Consider the following 24,562-nt stretch of genomic DNA (forward strand, 5'->3'; position numbering starts at 1 on the left):
TTCTCCTCCTGTCCCCGCAGGGATGAGTGTCACAAGCAGATCATGAGCAGGCCCACGAACCCCCTCTCCAGCCGGGCCGACCCACGGCTCCCTGGCCACCTGGCCCTGCCAGCTCTCAGCCTCCTTGCAGGCATCCTTCTCTAGTGAGGGGGTGGCACACCACACAGGTACGCAGTCTGGGGCCTCTGTGTCGCTTCCCACCCCCCACTCAGCAAGGGCCTGGCCACAGCCCCTGGACTCCCATCCATGGGCGCCCCTGCACTGCGAGCCTCTGAGCCCTTCCCTTCTGGGACAGGATGGGGCTGGGGGGAGCTGTGCCCAGGAGCTGGGCATTATTCAGGCCCCCAGGCTCAGCTCTGTCCTCAGTAACTCCAGCTCCACCCCGTGCAGCTCAGTCTCCTCCGGCAGCCTGGCTCGAGCCAGGTAGTTGCTCCTGTCTCCCCTGCCCCAAGCCAGTATAACTAAGTGTCTGCATATGAGCCCTGCGGTGGGCCCAGCCCTGTGCAAGTGCGCCGTGAGGCCAGGCCTCAGTGAAGGGTGTACTGAGCCCAGCAGGGACAAGGCATCTGGGAGCCTGCTGGCCCCAGTGCCCACTCCTGCCCTGGCCTGGCTGCTGTCTCAGCGCTGGATCCCAGGGAATAAGCAGCTCTGGGTCCTGAGCAGACAAGACTCCCCTCTACCTCTGCAGGGGCACCTCAGGAGGAGGAGGAGGAATGGGGCATGAAGACACCCCGCAGCTCCTGCAAGAAAAATGTCGCCCAAGGATGGCAGTCGCAGGTGCTTCAGCGCGACTCCCTGCTTGGATGTAAATGCAAATGGGGCCTGGCTCGGCCTCGCAGAATAAAGGGGCTTTGCTGTTTACTGCTGTGCTCGGGGCCCAGGGTAAGGGCTGCTCCTTCCCCTTGCCAAGCAACACAGGCCTCCCCCATCCCGCGGGCAGGGAGGAGGAGCAGAGCTGTGTCCATCACCTCCGGAAGGCTAGCTCCCACGGGTGTGCATTGGCAGGACAGGGGCCAAGTCTCCCCTCCATCCCTGCAGCCAGCTGGCAGCAAAAGCTCCTAGGCTGTGACAGCCAGAACCAGAGGGATTAATAAGCAATAATGTGTGCTTCTTGGAGGCATTTGGTGTTTTACCTAAATAGGTAATATTAGTTAATATAAGCTTGTAAGTTTGCAAATGTAACTTGTCTGTCATAAGTTTAACCAAACTGATAAATTAACTGTTCATGGAACTGACTGGGCCCCAGAGGCAAAGCTTGGGGGTCGGACTCGATGATCTATTGAGGTCCCTTCCGACCCTAACATCTAACATCTACGAATCTGTCGCTGTGAGATTAGCTGGCCTAACGGTTTCTTGCTCAGGGTTCAGCCTTAGCGATAAAACCTGGATCTAACTGCTAGGCACACCCGACACATCCCAGGAAGAGGTATCCCAAGAAAGCATATTCAGCTGAAGCCTAAAAGGAGCTGGGATTTAGGCGGAGCGATGTCAATTCCAAACCTAAAGGTGCTGCATCAGAATTTCCTCATTGGATAAACCTGAGTCTGGGTAGTAACCTCTTGTGAGGATTTTGACACCTTTCAATCCCATAGGGTAACAGCTATAGGGCAAGATTGTGAGTGGCCCTGAAGCCAACAGATTAGCATAAAACTAGATATCAAAACCACATGCATCAGATAACCAGCAAGAAGGAGGGAACAGAACGGTCATTTCTGTCCCACGCCTGGACCCCGGACTCCCGGTGTGAGTGAGGATGGGATCGGATCCTGAGCAAGGGCCCTTCCCCGGTAAGCCCTCTGACAGCATTGATCTTCAGGGATGCCTGACTTCACTGGAACCACTTGGCGCGCACCTGGCATTGAGGGACTATCGATAAGTTGCCAACCCATGTCTGTCTATTTGTTGTTTTAAACACCCCAGTGTGGCTAATACCCTCACAGTGCCCAGCTGGCCTGTGACAGATTGATCTATCTATCTATCTGTTATTATTATCTGTTGTTATTATTTTACTATTACCTCTTTTATACTGCCTTATCTGCTTATCGCATTTATCTTTCTGTTAACTGTTGTGTGTGTATAAGCTATAATAAATTTGCCTATATTCCACTCCCAACTTTGCCTCCTCGATCCAAAACTGATACACTCATAGTGCCCAGCTGCCCTGTGACACTAGGCTCAGCCCAGCAGGAGCTGGCTGGGTGGGGAAGGAGTCGGGGTCTATTCCCGGGTCCGGGAGGGAGCGAGTCGAGCAGGACTCCTGGGTTCTGGTTCTAGTTCTGCTGCTGTTCAACTCATCTGTGCCTCAGTTTCCCCACTGGCGATTCCAGTGAGATGCAGATCAGGAGGGTACTGGTAGTTATTGCTACTCTACCACACCCAGGAGTGCCAGGCAGGGGAACGGGTTAGGGCTGGGAGAGCCCGGCTCCCACGGCTGGTGCGGGGAAGAGCAGGACGGCTCTGCCCATGTGAATGCCCTCTTTCCCCTCTGAGCCGCGGTGCTGTGCTGTGCCCCAGGGGTGGTTGTGCTTGGGTGCAGGGAATAGTCCTGGGGGCAAGGCACTAGCCTTGCAGTGCCCACTCCTTTGTGGGGGAGGAGGGAGGGCACATGCCCCAGAGCAGAGACTGGATTCCCCCCTTCCCTGGAGGATGCTCACTGCCCCTGCGCAGTCAAGGACACGAGCTGCAGCTGCAAAGCGGGAGGGAGAAGCAGAACTGGGCCTCACCAGAGCCAGGCCCCCTTTGCAAGAGGGACCACAGCTTCTGCAGTGGGGATTTACCCCTGGGGCCCAGCAGCCAGCCTGGGTCATCTCTGTCTGAAGACAGAGGGAAGAGCTGCCCTCTGTGCCAGCAGCCTCCTCTGCTGTGCTGACACCCCATCCTGCCCCAAAGCTCACTCCCCCAGGGCGCCGGATGTCCTGCTTCCCCAGGGCTAGGGTCCCCCTGCTCTCTGCCCTCGTCACCCCTCCAGACAGAGGAGATGCAGAGCGGGGCTGGGAGTGCTCAGAGCAGAGGGCAAGCAGCAGCCCTGGTGCCCCAGCGTCAGTCTTTCCCACCCCACCAGCAGCAGTGCCAGTCCTGGCCCTTCGCAGCATGCATGGTTGCAACAGCTGTGGGTAGTGGGGGCAGCATCAGGGGAGGGAGCCCCAGAGCCAGCAATGCCCTCCCCTGCCCTGCAGCATCCAGCAGTAACTAGCCCAGGTGCTAAGACAGCATCAAGCCCCTAACCTGTAACCCAGCCTCATGAGCCCAGGCCTGCCCAAGCTGGACATCTCTCCCACCCGTGCCTCCCACATGCTAAAGGCAGCCAGCCCCGGCTCCCCTCACCTTTATACTGGACCTCAACGAGCCCCAGGTGCAGCAGTCCCCAGCACCTGCCCCTTCCCCATGAGCCAGCCAGCATTGACCCCTTCCTGCCCGGGCTGCCCGTGGAGCACACCCCAGCCGGGAAAGCCCCATGGGGCCGAGCCCGAGGGTCCTCTGCAGCCTGCAACACAAACAACTCTATTCCAGTCCCTGGGCTGTGACCTGCGGGAAACCACAGCCAGGCGCGGCTTTGCCAGTGAAGCCCACGCACGGCAATTAAAGCGCCCAGGCACTGACCTGTCTCCGGCACGCGGTGCTCACAAGGGAGCAGCGGCTGCAGCAGGCAGCAGGTCCCGGGCGGGCGGGAGAGCATGGACCCCTCAGCCACCAAAGCCATCCTGAGGGTGCTGGGCCTCTGCGTGGTCCTGCTCTTGCTGGTGGCGGCGGCGACGGTCTCCGTGGCCGTGATGGTGTGGCACTCGGAGGCCGTGCGGAAGCTGCAGGGATGCCGGGAGCAGGCGGCCAACGAGACGGCGATGCTGGGGGGCCGCGTGGCTGAGCTGGAGCGGGACAGGGCCGAGCTGCGGGCGAGGCTGGAGGAGGGCGCCCGCAGGGAGAAGCTGCTGCAGCGGCAGCTGGGCGCAGCCAAGGACGAGGGGAGGAAGCTCAACACCACCCTGCTGTCCTGCTGGGAGCACGTGGTACGTCTTGCCAGGCCGGGGGGCTGCGGGGAGTCCCCCCGCTGGGGGCTAAGCCCAGCCCTTTGTGGTTGGGCAGGGGCCCGGCCGTGTGTCTGGCTGTGGCTGCCGGGACCCACCACGGCTGCAGCTCCCGGAGCACCTAGGGCAGCCATCGGCCCTGGCTGGGCCTCTCCACAGAGATGCTGGGGTCTGCACCCTTCTCTGCAGGGTCCTTGCTGCAGTAGGTGTCCCCTCCCCTGGCGGCTTCCTGCACGGGCAGGGCTGAGCCTGGGGGTGCTGCAGTTGCCCAGGGGCCTCGGCTGTGCCCCCCACCCCCAGCCTCCAGGCATGGCCACAGGCACAGCCACCGGCTGCAGCCCCGAGCCCCAGGCTGCGGCTGAGCAGAGCGCAAGCAGCTATTCTTAGCGGAGCCGTTTCGGACACGTATAATTAGGCGTCTCCAGGCAGCCGGATCCCGGTGCCGAGCTGCCTTCGCCTCCCGGGTTATTCTTAGCCCCAGATCGCAGTTGGGAAAGGGCTTGACCCAGGTCAGGCTGGAGCTGACGCCCCACTCCCGCCCCCTCACGCTGCGCTCCAGGCCTCCGCGTGGCTTCCTGCTGAACAATGGGCTCCTGCGTGCCCGCCCGCAGACTGGGCAATTGCTTCCCGCCCCATGCACTGGGGTCACTCGGCCCTGCCGGAGCCCAAGGGCAGCACCGCGAGTCCCCAGCCTGGGCAGGGGGTTGGTTATAGCATCGTTGCAGGGTAGGACACGTCCTCTGTGCTCCAGGGCCTGGGTCAGAAACCAGCCGCGTCCTGGGATTTCTGCCCTGATAGCCAGCATGTGTGCATGCACTGTCTGGTCCGGGGAGGCTGGATGCAGAGGTGGGTCCATGGGCAGGGGCTACAGGGTAGGCGGCTGGTGCGAGACAGGGATGGAAGGAGCTACAGGCTGATGCCATGCCTGCGCCCCCCATGTGCACCTCTGCATGCAGCCCACCTGCGCCCCATTCCCCTCTTCCCATCCCTTCCTCCCCCCAGCTCCATGCACCCCTTGAGCCCTGCCTTCACCACATGGCCTGGTCCTGTCCCCTCTGACCCCGCGGCCTCCTGCCCCCACTGCAGACCCTGCTAACGGACAACGTGACCGCCCTGAGGAACGAGGTCCAGGCCCTGCAAGCAGAAGGCGCCCAGATGGACACCAGGAACGTGGCCGTGGAAGGTGGGGCTGGCAGGGGAGTGCTGCACGGGGGAAGCTGGGCACAGCGGGGCCAACACTGCCAGTCAGCACCGTGCACCGCACTCTGCTGTGGGGTTCAGAGCAGCGGGGCCCGGTGGGGTTTGCAATGCTCCAGCCTCGTGCACCTCTCCATGCGGCCGCCTGCTCCGAGCGCCCCGTAGCACCTGCATCACCCCACGGCCATGAGGACCCCGCTAGGGGCAGGAGCGGGGGGACCCGGGGCAGTGCCCGCAGCATTGGGGCTGGGGGGCAGAGGCGATGGGGGCTCTGAGCCTGCTCTCCGTTCGCCCCTGCAGCCGAGCTGGCCCGGGGCAAGGAGACGCTGGCAGCGCTGCAGCGGCAGCTGGAGGCGGCGCGGGGGCAACAGCGAGCGCTGCGGGGGCAGCGGGAGCAGTGCGAGGCCCGGCAGAGCCAGCTCCAGGACAGCCTGTAAGGGACGCGGGGCTGATGGCCTTCCGGGACCCCTCCCAGCTCCCAGCCTATCAGGGAGGCATTAACTACCCAGCTCCTGGCCAGTCACATTGCAGAACAGCATTAACCACCCGGCTCTCGGCCAATCATACTGTAGACAACATTCCCCACCCGGTTCTTGGCCAATCACATTCTGGAAGAGCATTAACCACCCCAGCTCCCAGCAAGTCACACCGTGGAAGAGTATTAACCACCCGGCTCCCAGCCAATCGCCACTGCCTATTGACCCCACCCCATCCCATCATGCAACCTACCAGCGACTCCAGCCCACCCTGCTCCCCCGCCCCCAGCCTGTCTCCCACCCATTCACCTCCTCGTTACGTGTTGCCCCTGCCCCCCACCCCGGCTCCAGGAGGAGGGAGCTGGGGGCCGTGGGGCAGGTGCACGGGCTGACGGCGCCTCCCGTTGCAGGCAGGACTACCTGGCCGAGATCGACTCCCTCCGCCGGCGGCTGAGCTCCCGCGCGGCCGGGCGCAGGTGCCCCCCTTTCCGGTACTTTGTGTGGGTGCTGGCAAGCGCCGCTTGCTTTGCGTCCTTGCTCGTAAGTCGCAGGGATGCGAACGACCTTTGAGCCCCGCCTGGGGGGCTGCGCACCCGGGGCCCGGCGGGGAGGCTGCCCCTGCTCGGCTGCGGGGGCTCAGCACGTCTCGAAGCCCCCGTTGGCACGCAGAGCTAGGCGTGCCGGGCTGCATGCAAGCGCCTGACACAGCTACATGCCTGCGTCCACACGCGCATGCAGTCACCGTGCACCCGCTCCTTGCACACACGCGGCTGCAAGCGTGCATGCCCAGCACGGGGATATTTGGCTTTCCCACTCAGCGACGACGGAGCCGCTAGCTCCTTCCTGCCGGTCTCTCCGCGGCTGCGACACCAATAAGAGCTGCAAGGGTCCCTGGGGGTGGGGAGCGGAGGACACACTCACGGGGCCTGATCCTCAGCTGGCACCAGCTCGCATGGCTCTATGCACCCTCCGCACGCCAGCCCCTTCCTGCAGTGCTTGGCCCGCGGCTTCTCTCTGCCATGCTCTGTGCGGATGCTGCCAGCTGCTGGGTCCAGGGCACGTGCAGCACCCTGCACAGCCCTTACCGGTTCCCTCCTTTCCAGGAAGGGCTGAAATCCCCTCTCTAAAGCACTCGGGGCCGGGCCGGCACGGCAGCCATCGCTGCGGGGCCTCACCTTGCTACGCCCGCACCAGAGCCGGCCAAGGGCTGTGCCACGGCGCGGCCCCCCCGATGCTCACAGCCCCACTGGAGAGACCCCGAGACCTCTGGATCCCACCAGGCCGACCTGCCCCAAACGATACTGGGAAACCTGCGTGGCTCGCCCGGACCGCAGCACGGACCTTCGCTCGCAGCCTCTGCCGCTCCCTGCTCCCGCGTGTCTGCATGCATCTCCCCCCCCCAGCTGCAGGGAATCTGGTGCTTGAGAGCTGGTTCCCATCCCAGGGGCTGGCTCCCCCTCCAGGGGCCACGGGGGCCTCCCCAAACCGGCCTCAGCACCTAGCACTCGAGCGTGGACGTGCCGGGGGGCCGCACCACGCGTGCAGGAGCCCACAAAGCTTTGCAAGTCACCCCCTTTCCCCGGGCTGGGAGGCAGCGGGGGGCTGCGAAGGTGCCAGGCCTGGGGAGGAAGGGCAGGGTCATTTCTCCAGCTGAGCCTGGCGCGGGAGCGCAGGGAAGTCAAAGGGAACATGCCCGGGTGGGTCCGAGCCCCGCGTTCAGCCCTCTGCCCACCAGGAAACCGGCCCCGGCCCGGGAGCTGCCCCCCTGCCAAGACACCCCCAGCCCTGCACATTTCATCCCAGCCACCTCGTCCACATTAAGGAGCTCTGCCTTCGCGGGGCGGCAGGGGCGGGGGGAAGCCGGAGCGCGGAGCCAGCTCAGCCGTGAGCGCAGACCTCTGCATAAATACAGGTTTCAACCCTCCGCCTCGCACGGGTGTCTGGCAGGCAGCGGGAGGCCCCGGTGCGGCCCCCCCTGCTCTCCCACGGCTCCAGGCGAGGGGCTGCAACGTTAACCAGACCCCGCGGAGGGCGCGGGGCTGGGCTCCAGCGCGTCCTCCAGCCGTCGCGGACCTGCCCCACATGAGCTAAGCCGCTCGCAGGGCTGGGGGGCCACGGGGCGCGGGTGGGAAAGCACGAGGGCGTTTCTGGCTCCCCTGGGCTGTGATTGCCCAGGCTCAGGCTGCCCTTCGGTCCGGCGGCAAAAGCAGACCCTAGGCGCCGGGCTCCGCCGGAGCGGTTTGCTCCCCTGGGAAAGGTCAGCGGGGGAGGGAGCTGGGGGGAGGCACGTCACTTGTCAGCTCCTCCCCGCCTCAAACCCGGGCACAAAACGGTTTCCAGGAAAGTCAGGACAGTGCTGCCATTGCAGCTTCCTGCATCTGCCGCGGGACATCCGGCCTGCGCTTGCTCGGAGCAGCCCCAGCTGCAACCGCAGCCGGGCCCGCCGCCGGGGAGAGGGCGCCCGCCGGGCCGAGCAAGCGCCCGCTGCCTGCCCCGGGTGCCGGCCCGGCCCGCGCGCTGCAACGGGCACTTGCACTCGGGCTGGCCACACGCAAAGCACGCGCTTAGGTGGGGTGACCGACTCACGCTCCAGGCCCTTGCCTGGTCCTGGCACGGGGCAGGAGGGCACTGGCCGGGGGGGTCGACTGGTAAAATCAGGCATATGCATGCAGGCACACGCGTGGCTGCCTGCTCACGTGCCAGGGGGTCTCTCTCCCTCGGTGCCGGGCATGGGGGCTTCCCGGGAGGGGGGCCCGCGGCCCTGGCCAAGCCAGCAGCACCCCCCCGGACCCAGTTCCGACCCGCCAGTCCTTTGCGAGGGTCGCAGCGGTCACGGGGAGCAGGGGCCGAGAGCCGGAACCCGCCACGTCCGAAGCAGGAGGCAGGAGAGGAGCGCGCCGAGCCCGAGGCCTGGGGCCCAGGCCCCCTTGCCCAAGTAGCAAGCGGCGGGGTTGGACCCGGCGCCAGGCCTGTGCGCAGGAGATGGGAGGGTCCGCGCACAGGGATGCGGCAAGAGGAGGGGGTGCAAGGGCTGTGCCGTGTGCCAGCTTGTCCCCGGGGGGCAACTCCTGCGCGCAGAGCTGCCTGGCTCATACCCGAGGCCTGGGAGATTGGGACCAGGGTGACCTTAGCCAAGACCCTGCATCTCTGTCAGACAGATCCTGCCCCCCTGCCTTAGCCAGGCAGTGACAGGGGCTCCCTGGGGCATGAGCATGGGTGCAGGGAGGAACTGGCAGGGGGTGCTGCAAGCTCAGTGGAAGAGCCAGGCGACACCAGCCAGGCCCCCGGCGGGTGGCACAAGGACAGGGTGTCTCAGCTCCCACGGGGCATCCCTGCAAAGACCCCCCTGCCCCGGTATAGGGAAGACGGGCTCTGCCTCCCCCAGTTGTGCACCCCTCCCTGAAAGTAAATCCTGCGTGGACTCAGGACCGAGCGCGAGGGGGATGCACCCCCCCAGCCAACCCGACCCACCCCTCCTGCAGCCCAGCACCCACCGCTGCATGGGGTGGGGGGCAGCCCTGGCCTGCAAAGAGGGCTCCCCCTGCACAGCGGTGCCCGCAGGGGTCAGCCCTCGCTCCCCCTGCCCCCCCTGCTCAGCTGCTGCAGCCGGGGGGCATGCTGGGCACGCACATTACACCGGGCACGTCACTGCCTGGCAGCCCCGGTGCACGGAGGGTCTCAGACAAAGCCGGGGCTCCTGTCCCGGGGTGGGGGGGCTGGCGGGGGTGACTCACAACCGCTCTTCAGCTCAGGAAGGAAGCAGCAGGACTGAGACCGGGATCCGGCCAGCGCTGCCCGTAGCAATCAGGCGCTTGCCAGCCCCCCGGGACCCGGCCGCAGCCTCAGCCCCAGACAACACAGTGAGGATGTGGGAAATGGAAACCGGAGGGGATGTCGAGGAGGCCTCTAAAACCCCCGTCCTCTTGCGGCACCCCCATGCCCACGCCGTGCTCCCTGGGGAGACAGCACCTCCTCGGGCTGTGGCTGAACCCCCCCCAGCAAAGCTCTGCCCTATTGCCCTCTGGACAAGCCCAGCTGGCTAGAGCCAAGGACAAGCGGCACCGACAAGCCCCTTCCTTCCTTACCCGTCCCAGCCCCAGCTCTGGGCCTCTGGGGCCCCTCGGGCGGCTTCTGCTCCCACCGCAGGGTGGCGGTCTGGGGGAGCCACCGTGGGAACCAGGGGCAGGGGGGCTGTGAGCCTGGGGCTGTTTTCATCCGTAGCACAAGGCCACGGGTCTCGGTCCTTGCTGGGAAGAGCCGCGAGATGTCCCCCACAAAGAGCCCGAGGACCTGGGCAAGCAGGGAGAGGGGAGGGGAGCAAGGCTGCACCCCAGCCCCACGATACCCCCCAGCCCACACCGCCAGACTTACCCCAGAAAAAGCCCAGGGGACTCTGGAGGTCCTGCAGCCAGTGGGAGGGGGGCAGCAATGGGGCTCACCTGGCTGCCTCAGGTGGTCCGCAGTCAGCTCCACACTTCTGCGGGGCTGCGTCGCCCACCAGCATCGAAAGCTTGGAGCATGCCCCCTCCCTCGCGCCTGAGCAGGGAGCAGCAGGTCCAGGCCCCTGCACCGGGGGTCAATCCCCCCCAGCCCTGGGGCAGAGCCGGGGAGACTTGCACCTGGGCTTGATCCTGCTCCCAGCCGTGAAGCCCCTTGCAGCTTGATGGAGCTGAATCAGGACAGGGCTGCAACCCCCATCTGCTTCGAAGGAGCCCCTGATCCTTGGGCTTCAAGCCCACCCTGGGTCTGTCCTCCACAGGGAGCAGTGAAGCAGGGACAGACCCGCAGGGGCCTGGCTAGGGAATTGGGCCATGAAGCAGCACTGCATGAGCACGGCCGGGGTGCCTTTCACCCCTGCCCAGGCGAGGATACTCCCTTGCTGTCTGCAAGGGGCTTGCTGGGCCTTTCCTGGGAGCATGCAGTGTAGACAGGCCGTGGACAGCAGCTGGACTCATTTATCCTCCCCCTAAGTGGGGCCTCGTTAACCAGCCAGGACGCAGCTCCCCACTGCCCTGCAGCCACCCAGGCTACTGCATCCAGACCCCTCCCCGCCAAAGCCAGATGCCCGCAGCCCCCACATTGCAACGTCCCGAGCCCCAGCATCCCTACAGCGCACGCCAGCCCCCGGCCCGCGGCTTTGCACCTTGCGGGGATCAAGCGGTGGCCAGACCAGAGGGACGTTCAGGCCATGAACAAGGCAGCAGCCTGCTGAGAGGCAGCAGGGCCCAGTGGCTAGCGCACTGGACTGGGATATTGGTTGTAGCCGTGTTGGTCTAATAAAGATATCCCCTCTACCCCAAGAGTTGTGTCTGGACCGGGACGTGGGACACTTACGCTCTCCGTGGACCTGCTGGGTGACCGGGGGCAAGTCGCTGCCTGGGCCAGGCCTCAGTTTCCCCCTCAGTCCACGGTCCGGTCTGTGCTGCGTGGGCCGTGGCTCTCTCCCCAGGGGGGGTGCAGCGAGCTGGGACCCCCCCAGCACAGTCCTAGGGTAAGGAACAGCGCACAGACTGAGGCTGCGGATGGGAACCACGGACCGACTGCAGGCGGGAGCCTCCGGCCTGGCCACGAGGGAGCATGTCGACTGGGAACATCCCGCCGCTGCGGGGCCATTCCCTCTCTCAATACGTCTCCATATCAAACAATGAGGATTTCCTCTCCGCGACACAGGGGCCTCTTACCAGGTAAGGAAACTCTGCAGACAATCCGGCTCAGCGGAAAGGCCAAGCTTATTACCCTTTACACAGAGAAAGCAATATCGATACCTGCTACTGCAATAGGATCAGATCAACACCCTAACAAACGAAAAACCCCAACAAACACAACATCACCAGTTGATCAACCCGGGACCGGTTGATCAAGCCCCTCTGTCTGAGTCCTGCCCAGGGCAGACGCTTGGTCTGAGGATCAATGCTGGGGGTCTTCCCAGTAAACCAGAGCTGGCTTCCTTGTGTTATATCCATCTAGTCCCAATAACTGCATTTCTTATGGCACATTTTCCTACGGTTGATAACTTATGTCACACATTGCTATAGCAACCTCATATCTTAGTTAACAGCTCCCTCATGTAAGGCTTGCTTTACGTTAGAGGGGGGCTCTAAGTGCCCAAGACCGTAGGTTGTTTTTAACTGGTTTCTTAGTATTCCTAACTCAACCTGACGTAGCAAACCTGCACTTTGTAGAAACAGCTCCCCTTGCCAAGCTGCCCATGTCACGAGGCCTTGATCTGAGATCAACAAGCTACTTTTGTCAAGAGCCCTTTATTTTAGGCTAACGCTGCGAGGGGGGCTCGGGGCCATTCCTGGAAGCGGGCTGGACGTGGGGCGAGCCAGACAATGGGCTGCGCCTGGGGGGACATCTGCATCTGTCCCCGCTGGGTCTGCTCCAGCAGAGCACTCCAGCCCGTGCGTAGTTTGGATCCAGCTGTCGGGGATGAGTTATGTGCTGGGGTCACGCCTGACCCGAGCTGTCCTGGACCGTGGCTGGGACTGGCGCTGGAGGTGCCGGGGGAACCCGGTCCAGTGCGTGTGGTGCTGGCGTGGCTGGCAGGGGCCCGGAGAAAATTGTTTCCGCGGCGGGCAGAGCCAGGAGCAGGCCTGGCTGGCCCCTTCCTGCAGAGCGGAGCCCCCCCGGGACCCAGCTACCGCCTCCCGGCCCCCTTTCCTGCACCCCCCAGCCTCAAGACAGGCAGAGGGGAGCTCGGGGGCGAGAGGACCCTGCCCTCAGCTGCATCCTTGTCCATCAAGGCCGGAAACGATAGCCCGTTTGCGAGCAGCAGGCGTGTTGTGATAACTCCCCGAGCCCAGCGCATCCGGTGAGGCAGGAAGGAGCCAGGCAGGAGGAAATATTAAATAGAGCAATATAAACACCCGCCGGGGGTTGCACCGCCAGCACGCCCCACCCTGCCAGCCAAAGGGCCGGCCCCGCTGCCCGGGGCTGCAGAGGGCCGGCAGCATGGACAAGAGCAGGTACGCCATGGCCAAGCTGGGCCTGGACACCAAGAGCTCGCTGGCGCCCAAGAGGGACTGCAGCTTCTACATGAAGTACTTCTTCCTCTTCGCCTCCCTCATCCAGTTCCTCATCATCCTGGGCCTTGTGCTCTTCATGATCTACGGCAACGCGCACAGCGGCACCGCCACCCACGTGCAGCACCTGGAGCGCCGGGTCCAAGAGCAATTCGCCCGGGTCACCGAGCTGAGCGCCAGGAACCGCAACCTCACGCTGCAGCTCAACGCCACCGCCAAGCAGCGCCAGGCCTGCCTGGACAGCTTGGCGGGCCTGCGGGCCGAGCTCACCAAGTGCAACGCCAGCCTGCTGCCCTGCGCCACCATCAAGGTACGGCCTTGCCTGCTAGCGCTTCACCTCTCCCCCTGGCCCACGCCTCTCTCCGCCCATCCCCAGCCCCTGCAGCTGGACCCAAAGCCCAGGGCTCCTCCGAGAGCAGCCGCCGTGTGACCCCACTGCTGCCTGGCCCAGCCAGGGCTCTGTGCTGGATGGGGCAGTGGCCGGAGGCTGGAGAGCAGTGATCCCGGCCCCCCCTGGACAGCCCTCCTCCCTGCATCTCCTGCCATGGTTCAAACAGCCCTGGCCTCTCTGGGACAGGACGGGAGGCAAAGGCTGGGCAGTGAGCAATGCACCTTCCCCTCGCAACACATCAGCGTGTGAATCATGCTTCCCCTGGCCCCGGCAAACAAAGCCTGCCTGTACATCCCACCCCACTTCCCCACCCGGAGGGGTGTCTCCAGCTTACATCCCTCACCTCCGACCGTCCGCTCCTTCCCATTCATCAGCCCCTGGCAGCCAGGAGCCCTGTGGGGGGACGGGGAGGCCGAATCAAGCAGGGCGGTTTCAGGAGGGTGCCCTGCATTGACCCATAGCCACGGTGCTCAGAGGGAAGCCCGGGGTTGCTGGCACCGCTGTCCTGCAGCTCCATGCACAATGTGTCCAACGGGTCTGGAGCTCCTCATGGCCCCAGTGCGCACGGCCCTGCCCTGGCCCCGGCCCCTTCCCCACAGATCCATCCCCTGCCCTGACCCGCTGCCTTCCCTCCTCTCCGCAGCTCCAGCTCCAGGCCGCCCTAAGCGCCGTTGATTACTTCCAGGGGCTGGCCGCCCGCTATTACCAGGCCCTGGAGATTGCCAACGTCACCTGCTACGGTGAGTGCCCAGCAAGGCAGGGCTGGCGGCTGGCCCCGCGCCCGACTTCTCCCCCGGGACACGGGCAGCCGGTAACTTCCCAAAGACCCACCCGCGTGCTGGCGTCTGTCTGACGTCAGGGACTCCGGCCTGTCCGGCCTGGCAGGAAGGGTGCAGGGCAGATCTGTGCAAGTCACTGCTGCCCAGAGAGGGGGTGGTCGGGGCTGGGGGTCCCCACCGCCTTCTGGCTGGGCTCCAAGGGGTCCATGCTGCCACGAGGGCAGCTTTAGGGGCACGGCAAGGCGTTGCCCTGGGACCTCGCTCCATCCCAGAACCCACGAGGCAGACCTACCATATCCCAATGGGCTTGGGAAGGGGCTGTGGGGTAGTTGAGGGCAGATGGAGGGAAGCCGACGGGTCCCAGGGAGTGACGGTGCTGTCCCCGCAGCCGAGAAGCTGACCCTGCAGGACCGCCTGGCGCAGCAGGCGCTGCAGCTGCATGCGCAGCGGGACAACTGCTCCCGGGCCACGGTGCAGCTGCAAGAAGAGGCCCAAGTGGCCCAGGAGACGAAGGGCATCTGCCAGAAGGACATGCAGAGACTGCGGCTGCAGCACAGCGAGATACGAGGGCTGCTGGGGCAGGTGGAGGGCAAGTGCGGCAGGCTGGAGGAGGAGGTGCGGGACACCGTGATCAGCGTGCAGCAGACACTGAAGGAAGACACCAGATATGGGATGTTCTCCACCCGAGCCTGCGAGCAGGTGGGCACCCAGCTCCAGCAGGTGCTGAGCAAGGTGGAGCGGGATCTGAAGGCGATACGCGTTGAGAACCAGCAGCTGGGCAGAGACAAGGCCCACTGCATTGAGAGCCTCAGCCAGTGCACGAGGCTGCAGGATGCCGAGCGGGATAGGGCCAGACAGGAGCTGCAGCAGAACCGGGCCCAGTGCAAGACTGAGGAGCAGCGGAGGCTGGAGGAGCGGAAACAGCTGCTGCAGGAGAAGGAGAGCCTCAACCAGCAGCTGCAGGAGTGCCGCAAGCAGCTGGTCCAAAGCAAGGACCTGCGGACCCAGCTGGACAACTGCCTGCGGCTCAAGGTGAGGGGGTGGGAGACATGCACGGGGGTCTGTCTGGCACCGCCTGTGCCGCCTCCTAGCTCGGCAGGGGGTGCTTGTGTGCATGCACGTGCACAGGTGTGCCCAAGCACCGGGCACTGGAGCAGCCCCGCCAGGCACCCACCCGCGCAGCCAGGGCTCTCTGGGACACGTGAGGGGGTCTCCGCGTGCAGGACACTGCTGCCCCCTGACCCTTTTCCCCTGCAGCCCGTGGCCCCACCGCAGAGGAACCTCAACCCCTTCGGGAGCACCGGCTCGCTGGGCAACCCCGGGGTCTTCGGGAACCCAGCAACGTCCTTCCGCAGCACGGGGGCCATGCCGAACTTTGGGAACATGCCCAACCTTGGTGAGTGCCCAGAGGGCTGGGGTGATGCCACGGCCCCCCCACCTGCCTTAGCCCTACTCCGAGACACCCCATCACCGCCTGCACCCGGCTCTGCCCGTGCCCCGGGGCCAGCCCACCGCCCTGCTACCCCAGCACTGGGTTCACCAGCCTTGTCCACACTCTGCTGCATAGATGGCCCTCACCCCCCCCAGACATCCCCATGTACATCCCATGTACCTGGGCCTCTCGGGCTGGACCCTCAGCCTTCCCACTGGGTCCAAGGGGCTGGACCCTCGGCCTTCCCACTGTGACACCAATGCTCTGAGCCGCCCGGTACTGGGGAAGGGAGGGCTCTTCTCCAGGTGCCCCCAGCAGACTCCAGCCGAGACCTGTCGTGCTTCTTGTCCCTTTAAACACAGCCTTCCTGGAGGAAATAAGGCGGAAGCTGCTGGAGGAGGCCAAGCTGTCAAGCCAGTTACCCAAGAACCCCCTAGCCGTGGGGCAGCCCAGGTAAGGGGCACAGCAGGGCACACGGGGCCTCCTCGGCTGGGCCCTGGGGACCCTCTTGCAGGGGCAGCCCTTGCAAAACAGCCTGCTCCCTTCCAGCAGGGCTTGGGGCTGGTGGGATCAGGATCAGGATGGGGATCTGGCCCAGGGATGGGGCAGGAGGCGGGCGTGGGAACCCGGTGGGCAACCCGGCCCCGGGAGGGCAGGGCGAGAGGGAGCTGGCAGGATGCCCCAGGAACCCAGCGGCACCGGGTGCTTCCCCCCACAGCGGCTAAGCGCGGCCAGGCAGGGCCGGGAGCTGGCAGGGCCGGAGGACAGAGCGGAGCAGAGGCGCGGTGGCCACCACTGGGGAGACGCAGCCGGCGCGTGGCCTGGGACCTCGCAGCCACGGGGACGCCCGGACGCCCTGTGCATCCACCCGCTCCCACGGCCCTGGGAGCACACGGCCAGGCACCGCCTGCCCCAGCCCCCCTGCTCCTCCCCACAGGGGCTGGGAGTGCCGCCCGGGCACAGCCCCTGCTTCCCACTGAGCACTGCCCGCTCTCACCCCCGCTAGCAACCCCACCAGGCCCCTACTCCCCCCCCAACCTCTCACCCCCCACACATACACTCCCCGTGCCTGCAGGTCAGGGGGCACGATGCCTTTCCTGGGTGATGACCCCCCCAACCCATGTGCCACATGCTGGCCGGTGTCCCCCGCTACCCCCGAGCTCAGCACCAGGGGCTCAGCCCTCCCGCACACGGCTGTACACGTGCACCCTAATACATGCTTTGCAGCAGACTCTCCCAGCAGCCGTGCCTCCTTACTGCCCGGGCGGGGGGCTGGGGCGGGGGGGCATCCTCTCCCCTGCCTGGGGAACAGGAGGGGCAGGGCACAGGGGAACGACAGAAATGGACCTGGGTTGCACTGCATGGCCAGAGCCCCCCTGCCACCACCCCGGCTTCACCCGTGGCTTGAGAGCCCATGTAGCAGGAGCAGCAAGATGGGGGGACAAGGGGGGTCAGAGGACTGTACTCACTTGGCCCCTTTTCCCATGGGAGCACAGGGAGCCCCACAGCCCCGTCCCCCCCATGCAAAGCCAGGTGTCCCGTGCCCCCCAGCCAGCGGTCCTGACACCCGCTTAGCCCCCCCGGCAGGGACGACGGGCAGATGCCCGTGAAGCCGGTCGGACCCGCGATGCTGTTCCCAGCAGGCCTTGGTGGGGACGCGGCCGCCAGGCGGTCAGCACGCAGCTGCCCCGGGATGATGGATTGCTGCCTTCACAAGCTCCTTCCGATGCTGTAAACAGCTCATGACACTGGCCAAGACGGCTGGGAAGTCCCAAGGGCAGTCCCCGTGCCAGCGCGGGGAGGCCTGCGGTCCTACACGGCCCTGCCAGGCAGGTCCCTACCACCCCCTGGGAGGCAGCCAGCTCTGGGGTGCAACAGCATCACCCTGGCGAGGGATGGGAAAGCACGATGCATCTGGCTGGAGCAGGAGGGGGGAACTGAGGGAGCGGGGATAGGCCGGGGGTCCGACTCACCCCACACCCAGCCCCACCTGGGCCCACCCCTGGCCGGCACCACATGTCACTGCACCCCCATGCCCCAGCATGCACACCTCAGAGATGTCCCTAGTGCTGCCCAGACACCACGCTAGCTGCTGGGAGTGCCGCAGCCCGCCGGCCCTCCTTCCCAGCAGTGGGCAGCTGGGGCAGGAAGGGGTCCCCGGCACACATTGTTCTGTTTACACCAGGCCCGACGTCATCCTCAGATAACAAAGCTGCTGCCGAGAGCTGAAAGCAGCACCGGGCCCCCCTGCCCTCCGTGGCACTGCGAAGAGCCCCCAACTCCCCCCACTGCGAGATCCAGCTGGCGGGAGAAGGGAGCGGCCCCACGGCTGCTCAGCTTCCACCTTTGCCCTTGATGGACACCTGCAAGGACCGGGGAGCATGGCAGGGGGCAGAGGGCCTGCTGTTGGCTGGAGCATATCCTGCAGCGCCGGTAGAAATAGCCCCACAGAAGCCAGGGCTTCCTCCGCCAGAGCCCAAGCGGGGATGTGCTGGGCCGAAATGACCCCCCAGGGCCACGCCGGCATTTTAAGCAGAGTAGTCAGACACTGCATGGTGGAAACAGCTCCTGGCGACCAGGGTGGTAGGGCATGGGCGCATGGGACAGGATGCCTTGGGGAGCCCAGACTCCTGGGTCCTATCCCTGGGGTGGGGGTAGTCTCTGGGGGCAGCCCCGTTGCAAGGCAAGCTGCTAGGCTGAATACTTGGGAGGAGCACATGCCCCCCCGCTGTCTGGAGCCTGCATTGTACCACCACGTGCCATAGACCCCAGGCAGCTAATGGGGATTCTCTCTTGACGGGAAGGGGCTACAACCAGGATCGCAGCACGGGCAACCCCAGCTCCCTCCTCCCATCTGGGGGCCATGGAGGGAGCACAGGTCAGGCAAGTGCTTGCACACCTCCCGGAAGGGCCCTGCTTCCCCAGCGCTGATGGATGGGGGGCAAAGCCGCTGCGGGAAGTGAAGTTCAGGCCAGTCCTTCCCTTCCGACCGCTTGAGTGCCTTGTTTATGCTCCTGGCCAGGAAACACAGCCTCCAGGCAGCACACGGGTTTTTCCACTGCTCGGTGCTGGCCCCGTGACTGCTCACAACACCCCCCAGCCCCAGAGCAGGGAGGGCAAAGCCCCCCGGCCACGGCCTTGCTGGCCCCCTCCAAGCCCCGTACCCTAGTGCACTCACCAGGTGCTGCCCCCCCACCCCCCCACACCAGACAGGTAAGGGGCTGGGACCCCTCTTTCTGCCTGGGAAGCAGCAGCTGGCGCTTCCTGACGGTGCCAAGAGCTGCACAGGCGACTGCTGGCCATGGGTGCAGCTCCCACCACCCCACGGGCCACAACGCTAACGAGTGACCGCAGCCCCAGGCACCAGAGCCAGCCGCTCGCCAGGTCGTGGATGAGCCCTGGCGGTGCCAGCCGCTTCCCCCCGACGTGGCTCCGTGTGCATGGCTCAGGGATGTGCCAGGCCTGCCCACTGGCTGCCACGGGGTGACCGTGGGCTGCAGGCCGTGGTTCTCTGCCCCAGGGTGTAAGGAAGCCTGCTCCATGCCGCAGGGCAACATAGGAAGCCCACGGGGTGATGGAGGGCTGGGCTAGGTCCCGTGCTGGGCAGGAGGAAGGGAAACAGCCAGAAGCCACGGAAAGGGTCCAGGGTGTTTTAATTAATGCAGCACAGCACAACCTGCCCAGAGAGCCGGGGCAGGGGCTTGGCTCACTGCAGCCCTCTGCCCTGCCCACAGGTACCACTCTGGCCCTGTCCCCCTCCACCGATGCCCTCGCCTGCAGCCTCCCAGGCCCCTCTCCTCCACAGCTGAGACCGCAGCGCCTGGAAACGCAGGCAATCGCTCTACTGGCACCGCAACCTGGCACTCCCCACCACGGCGCCTGCCCATGCCCCTTACTTTCCGATGCAGAAGTCCCTGAAGACAATGTCCAGGATGTCCTCGGCCCCGACTTGCCCCGTGATGCGGCCCAGGTGCCGTCGCGCCAGCCGCAGCTCCTCGGCCGCCAGCACCAGGTCCCCGGCCCTGCCCCGGTGGTACCGGCCCAGGGCGTCCAGGCAGCTGGTGAGGTGGAGACGGTGCCGCGTCTGCGTGAGGCTCGGGGAGCCCACCAAGGGGTCACCGCAGCTGGACAGAGGTGAGATAAGAGGGGGTCACAGTCGAGCAGAGGCACTTGCAAGGGCAGGGGGTCACAGCCCCTTTACTGCTGCCAGCACATGGGGATTCCCCTCCCACTCCAGGGGCTGGGGCTTGCCAAGCGCCCCCACCCCCAAAACCCTCCCTCCCCAAGTCCTTCCAACAGCAAGGCCCCTCCCCACTGCTGGCTCTAGCCCCCTGGCCTTCACTGCCAGGCCACTGCCCACTGCCAAGGCAAGGCTAGGGGGTCCCAGCTCTCCTGCCCCTGCCCCAATCCCCCCGAGCTCACATGTGCTGCAGCTGCCCACCCAGCAGGCGCAGGAGTGTGGCGGTGCCCTCCCTGGTCATGCAGGAAAGCAGGCAGGCGGGGGGCAGGGTGTCCCCTGCACAGGCCTGCTGCAGGGCCCCCCGGCTCTGCTCCGCCAGCAGGTCGGCTTTGTTGAGCACCAGGAGGCAGGGCCTGGGAGGGGGGCTGGGGGGCAGCACGGCCTGCAAGGCTCCAGCAAGGCGCCCGGGTTGCGGGGCCAGCTCCGCTGCATCCAGCACTGCCAGGACCAGGTCTGCCTGCTGCAGCCTGGGAGAGGGAGGGGGAAAAGGGCGTGAGGCTGGCCACAACCCCCTCCCCAAAACCCACCCTACCCCATCCCAGAAGGAGTCCTACTCCTGGCAGGCTGCAGAGGCAGTGTGTGCTCAGATGGCAAACAAGGGGTTAAACAGTGCAGGGGTTAATAGTGCTATTAACCCCGGAGACTTGCCCTGTCCCCTTCCCTGCCCCTTTGGGAGCCCGCGGCTCCCTGGACTCACCGGTCCCTGCCCCAGGACAGAGCAGCGGTGGGGCCGGTGAAGCCCCGTGCCCACCTCACCTGTCCCGCGCCCGGCTCACGCCCTCCTGCTCGACGGGGTCCCGGGCATCCCGCAGCCCGGCCGTGTCACTCAGCACCACGGGGTAGCCACCCACATTCAGCGTCGTCTCCACCACGTCCCTTGTCGTGCCTGGCACCGGCGACACAATGGCTGCAGGCCGCTGGCCTGGACGGGGCAGAGGCGGGCATTAGGGCTGGACTGGAGCCCTGCCAGGGACCGCTGCTGTGCCGGGGGCAGCCACAGGGCTCCCGGGCAAGGGGCAGACCCCAGCCACGGCCTCCAGGACCTGCCACTCCCTGGCAGCAGGAGCCAGGGGGTGCCTGCTAGGCCCCACTCCCCCTTTGAAGGGAAGGACCCTGACCCAAAGGAGAGGCTTGCAGCTGCCCCCACACAGGGGCATGGGGCAGGCACCAGGGCCACAACCCCAGGATAAAGGCTGGGGATGATGGAGGGGCCCCCACGTGCAACCACAGCTCAACGAGCATGGAGCCAGAGCCTCCTGGCTGCAACCAGGGCAATGCCAGGGGCTCGTGCTGCCACCTGGTGGGCACCGGGAGCACTGCTGGGACCGGGAAAGCCGACCAGGCCACGGCCAGCACCGTGGCCCCGTGGTGCAGGGCCGTACAGGAGGACACTCGAGCAGGGGGTGCCTGGCCTGTGCGGACAGCCCAGGGGCCCGGGAAGGGCTCCACTCACAGAGCAGGTTGAGCAGGCTGCTCTTGCCCGCGTTGGGGGGCCCGGCGATGACGACGTGGACGCCCCCGCGCAGCCGTTCCCCTCGCCGCCCATCCTGCAGGTGCCCCCGTAGCTCCCGATCCAGCTGGGCCACGGCTGTGTCCACTGCGGGGGCAGGAACAGGAGTGAGAAAGACAGCACAGCCCCCATCCCTGACCACGGCCTCAATCCTGCAGCCAGCCCAGGTCAGCACGGGGGGGGGGCAGGTCCAGCCAGCGCCACCCCCATGAAGGGCCAGCGGGTCCTCAGCCCTCACCTCGAGTCAGCACGTCCTCCTCCACGTTGTCATCCTCGCTGAAGTCAATAAAGGCTTCGATGTAGGCCAGTGCCTGCGGGGCAGGAAGGGTTAACAGGGTCCCGTGCCCACGTGGGCCCTGCCAGGGCTGGGGCCGGAGGAGCTGGGTCCTGCCTGCTCCCCGAAGCGAACCTCAGCACAGCCGAGAGAGCAGAGCGTTTGGGGAAACTGAGGCCCAGCATGAGGGGGTGACTCAGCCAAGGCCTCCTGGGCAGGCTGTGGCAGAGGGCAGACCCTGGAGGTGCCCCAGGGGGGCGCCGGCTCTTGCCTGGGTGAGCTCCTGGCTCCAGCGCTGGTAGAGCTGCCCCAGCTCGCCCTCCATCTGGCGCAGGGCCTGGCGTCGCTGGGCCTCGGTCTCTGCGTGGATCAGGTCGCCCAGCCCCTCGGCCTCGGTCAGGTCCAGCTTGCCGTTCTGGAAGGCGCGCTTGGTGAACTCCCCGGGCTCGGCCGGGCGCAGGCCAGGCAGGCGCCCTGGGGAGAGCACACGGGCAGCGCATGGGCACGGTGCCGGGCAGCAGGACGCATCCCGAGCTGGGGGCTCCCCTCCCAGCCCAGCATCGGGTGCAGCCTCGGGGCTGTCCCAGGTTAGTCTTGGGGGCCAAGACTCAGAGACAGGCGGCTGCACGCTCGCGCCAGGCTGGGGCATCCCTGGCAGCGGAGGCAGGAGGGAGTGCCGGCGTCGTACCCAGGGCCTGCAGCACCCCGCTCACCACGGCCGGTCCCCCGTGCACGTGCAGCTCCGCGCAGTCCTCGCCGGTGAAGCTGTGAGGCCCTGCAGAGGAGCACATGGGGCGTCAGGGCTGCCCCCGCCGTTGCAACCCGGCCCTCCACGGCTCTCCTGGCAGGCACCCCAGCACAAGTGCCCACGCGGGCACCGGGTACCCCTCGGCACCCCTCTCACCTGGGAACCAGACCACGAGGCCCCGGTCCAGGGGCTCGGCGGAGCCGGGGTCGCGGATCCTCCGCAGGGCGACGGCCCTAGGCCGGGGCAGCTCGTCGCGCCCGGTCAGGCGGCGCAGGGCCGTGGCGCTGGCGGGGCCACTGGTGCGGATCACGGCCACGCCGCATTTCCCGTGGCCCGAGGACACGGCGAAGACGGTGTCTCTCTGCTGGGCGCAGCCGTAGCTCCGCTTCGCCAGCCTGCCTGACCAGAGGGCACAGGTGAGCTGATGCCCCGGGCACGGGGTGCCCACAGCAGGGCACCCCGCTCCCTGCCAGCTCCAGGGGAGCACGGGGCGCTTCCCGCTGGCTCCGCGGCACCCCGGGGACCCTCCCCAGCCCCGGGCAGTGCGGGGGGTGCGCGGGGCCAGGCACCCCGCAGTGCAAGGCCCAGCCCGCAGCACCCCGGGGCCCGCACGCACCAGCGCAGCAGCGACCCGCACGAGCCCGCCCGCATGCCCCTGCCCGCTCTGCCCGGCCGCGCCGCGACCTCAAGGGCAGGCACGCGTCCCGCGCCGCGATTGGCCGAGGGTCCGCAAAGGGGCGGGACCAACGGGCGCCGCTGCCTCTGGTTGGCCGCGGAGGAGGGCGGGCTGAGGTGCTTCCGCCCTGCGACCCGTCCGGGGCCTGCTCCGAGACGCCGGGCACTCAGACATGCACACACATGTGCACGTACCCATACGCACGCACACACACATGCATGTATGCACGCGCATGTGCACACCTCTATGCATGCACATACGTATGTACATGTGCACATACAAGTATGCACGTATATGTAGGCCCACACATGCCCGTACATGTATGCGTGTACATACACACGTATATAGATATGTACACACAGAGCGAAGGGTGGAAACACGGGGGAGCCCAGTGCTGGGCGTGCAAACGCAATGCTGGACGTGGGCATCACGCGTGCCTTTTGCACGAGGGGCTGCAGCGTGCCGCACAGCCCTGGCCACTGCCGACATCTGGATGAAGCCCGTTTTGGAAAGCAGGGGGTCTGTCACACCCGGCCTGAGCAGGTAGGCAGGCACCAGCTCCAGGCGGAGTTCATCCAGGACCCTAAATCGAAAGCCCTGTCCTGGCAGTGCCAGGGGAAGGCGGGCAGGAGGAGCCCCCCCACGCCATCTCGCATGAGAAGCGGAGAAGGGAGTGAATTATTTATTGCTGCTGAGCCGAGGGACCAGGCAGCTATTTTGATCCTCTGCTGCAAGATGAGATGACCTCACCTGTTGCCGGAGCAGCCCGGCCTCGCCAGCCCGGCTGCCGTGACCCACGGCGCTGCACTGCGGGGAACGTGCTGGGAAGGGACACGGGACAGGGCAGCATGGGGCCAGCCCAGCCTCCCCAACCCACCTGGGACCTTTGCTGGCTTCCCGGAGGCTCAGAGCAAGCACGTGGCCCTGTAAGCGCCTCCCCAGGGCTCAGAGAAGCGGCTGACAGTGCCCAAGGGAGACAGCTCGGTGCACAAGGCCTGGCCTGGCTTGCTGCCCGTTCACTATTAACTGCACACACGCACACGCCTGCCTCCAGGAAAGCACTGGTAGCCAGTGCACGTACATTTAAAATGCTTGCGCCCACCCCTCGCTGGCAGCAAGGAGAGGCGGGCTTTTTTTTCCTAATAAAAATTCATTTCTGGGCCAAATCTGTTCCAAATTAAATTCTACATTTCAGCTGAGCAGAGCTCAGTCATTCACATCTGCCTGGCACTACCACCAGCAAGTCTCGTCCCTCCCAGACTGGGCCTGTGATGCTCCCAGATCCATGGCAGGCACTCAGGTGCCTCCGGAGACCTTGGAGTTCAGATGCCCCCTAGTCTCCCTTGCCCTCAGCCCAGGAGCAAGCTGGGGGGAAAGCCTGAGCCATCCTCCACCACCATAAACCATGCAGAAGGGATCATACATGGGGAGGCATCTGGAGACTCTGCAGTGCAAGGGACAGGCCTTCGCCCTGACTGCACTGAGTCATTCAAGGCCCAGAATATCCTCGCTCCTGGTATCTTCCCTGCCAGGGGGACCTGAGGGCACAGCCTGTGCTCTCTGCTCACGGGTACCTTCAAACCCTGGCCTGCAGCCAGCGGCAGGGAAACAGCCTCCTGCACAAGTGATGTCCCCCAGCCGCAGGATTTACCGCTCAGCAGCTGGTTGCAGGAGCTGAGGCGCCGTGCCAGCCAGGCCAGTGCAGCTGCCCAGTGCTCTGCTGCAGGCCATGGCCTGGGGGGCCCTTCCCTGCTCCCCACAGCCTCTGCAGCCGCCACGCTCCCCTCGCTGT

General features: G+C 65.8%; 3 protein-coding genes across 5 annotated transcripts; 2 read left to right on the top strand and 1 right to left on the bottom strand.

Moving 5' to 3' along the window:
• The first annotated feature begins 3,674 nt into the window (after positions 1 to 3,674).
• On the top strand, positions 3,675 to 10,989 carry LOC132246592 (uncharacterized). The gene is made up of 5 exons (XM_059719912.1): positions 3,675 to 4,004; positions 5,109 to 5,205; positions 5,520 to 5,652; positions 6,106 to 6,235; positions 6,799 to 10,989. Exons 1-5 carry the CDS (start codon positions 3,675 to 3,677, stop codon positions 6,820 to 6,822), a joined length of 714 nt encoding a protein of 237 aa, XP_059575895.1. The 3' UTR covers positions 6,823 to 10,989.
• A 1,564-nt stretch (positions 10,990 to 12,553) lies between these two features.
• Positions 12,554 to 16,553, top strand: PLVAP (plasmalemma vesicle associated protein). Its single transcript, XM_006272140.4, has 6 exons — positions 12,554 to 13,030; positions 13,755 to 13,851; positions 14,279 to 14,922; positions 15,148 to 15,286; positions 15,685 to 15,775; positions 16,041 to 16,553. The coding sequence occupies exons 1-6, from the start codon at positions 12,650 to 12,652 to the stop codon at positions 16,045 to 16,047; spliced, it is 1,359 nt and encodes a 452-aa protein (XP_006272202.3). The 5' UTR covers positions 12,554 to 12,649; the 3' UTR covers positions 16,048 to 16,553.
• GTPBP3 (GTP binding protein 3, mitochondrial) lies at positions 15,280 to 22,806 on the bottom strand. 3 transcript variants are annotated; one of them, XM_059719498.1, is made up of 10 exons: positions 22,711 to 22,806; positions 22,251 to 22,489; positions 22,035 to 22,121; positions 21,618 to 21,820; positions 21,311 to 21,383; positions 21,016 to 21,159; positions 20,319 to 20,484; positions 19,745 to 20,029; positions 19,219 to 19,446; positions 15,280 to 15,689 (listed from the first exon to the last, which is right to left on the bottom strand). In XM_059719498.1, the coding sequence occupies exons 1-10, from the start codon at positions 22,743 to 22,745 to the stop codon at positions 15,410 to 15,412; spliced, it is 1,740 nt and encodes a 579-aa protein (XP_059575481.1). In that variant the 5' UTR covers positions 22,746 to 22,806; the 3' UTR covers positions 15,280 to 15,409. The 3 variants fall into 3 exon arrangements, with proteins under 3 accessions (XP_059575481.1, XP_059575482.1, XP_014458808.3); XM_059719499.1 differs by lacking the exon at positions 19,745 to 20,029; XM_014603322.3 differs by lacking the exon at positions 15,280 to 15,689 and having other exon boundaries at positions 18,959 to 19,446; positions 22,711 to 22,805.
• Between the last annotated feature and the right edge of the window lie 1,756 nt (positions 22,807 to 24,562).

This window comes from Alligator mississippiensis, chromosome 16 (genome assembly GCF_030867095.1).
Source record: "Alligator mississippiensis isolate rAllMis1 chromosome 16, rAllMis1, whole genome shotgun sequence".
NCBI lineage: Eukaryota > Metazoa > Chordata > Crocodylia > Alligatoridae > Alligator > Alligator mississippiensis.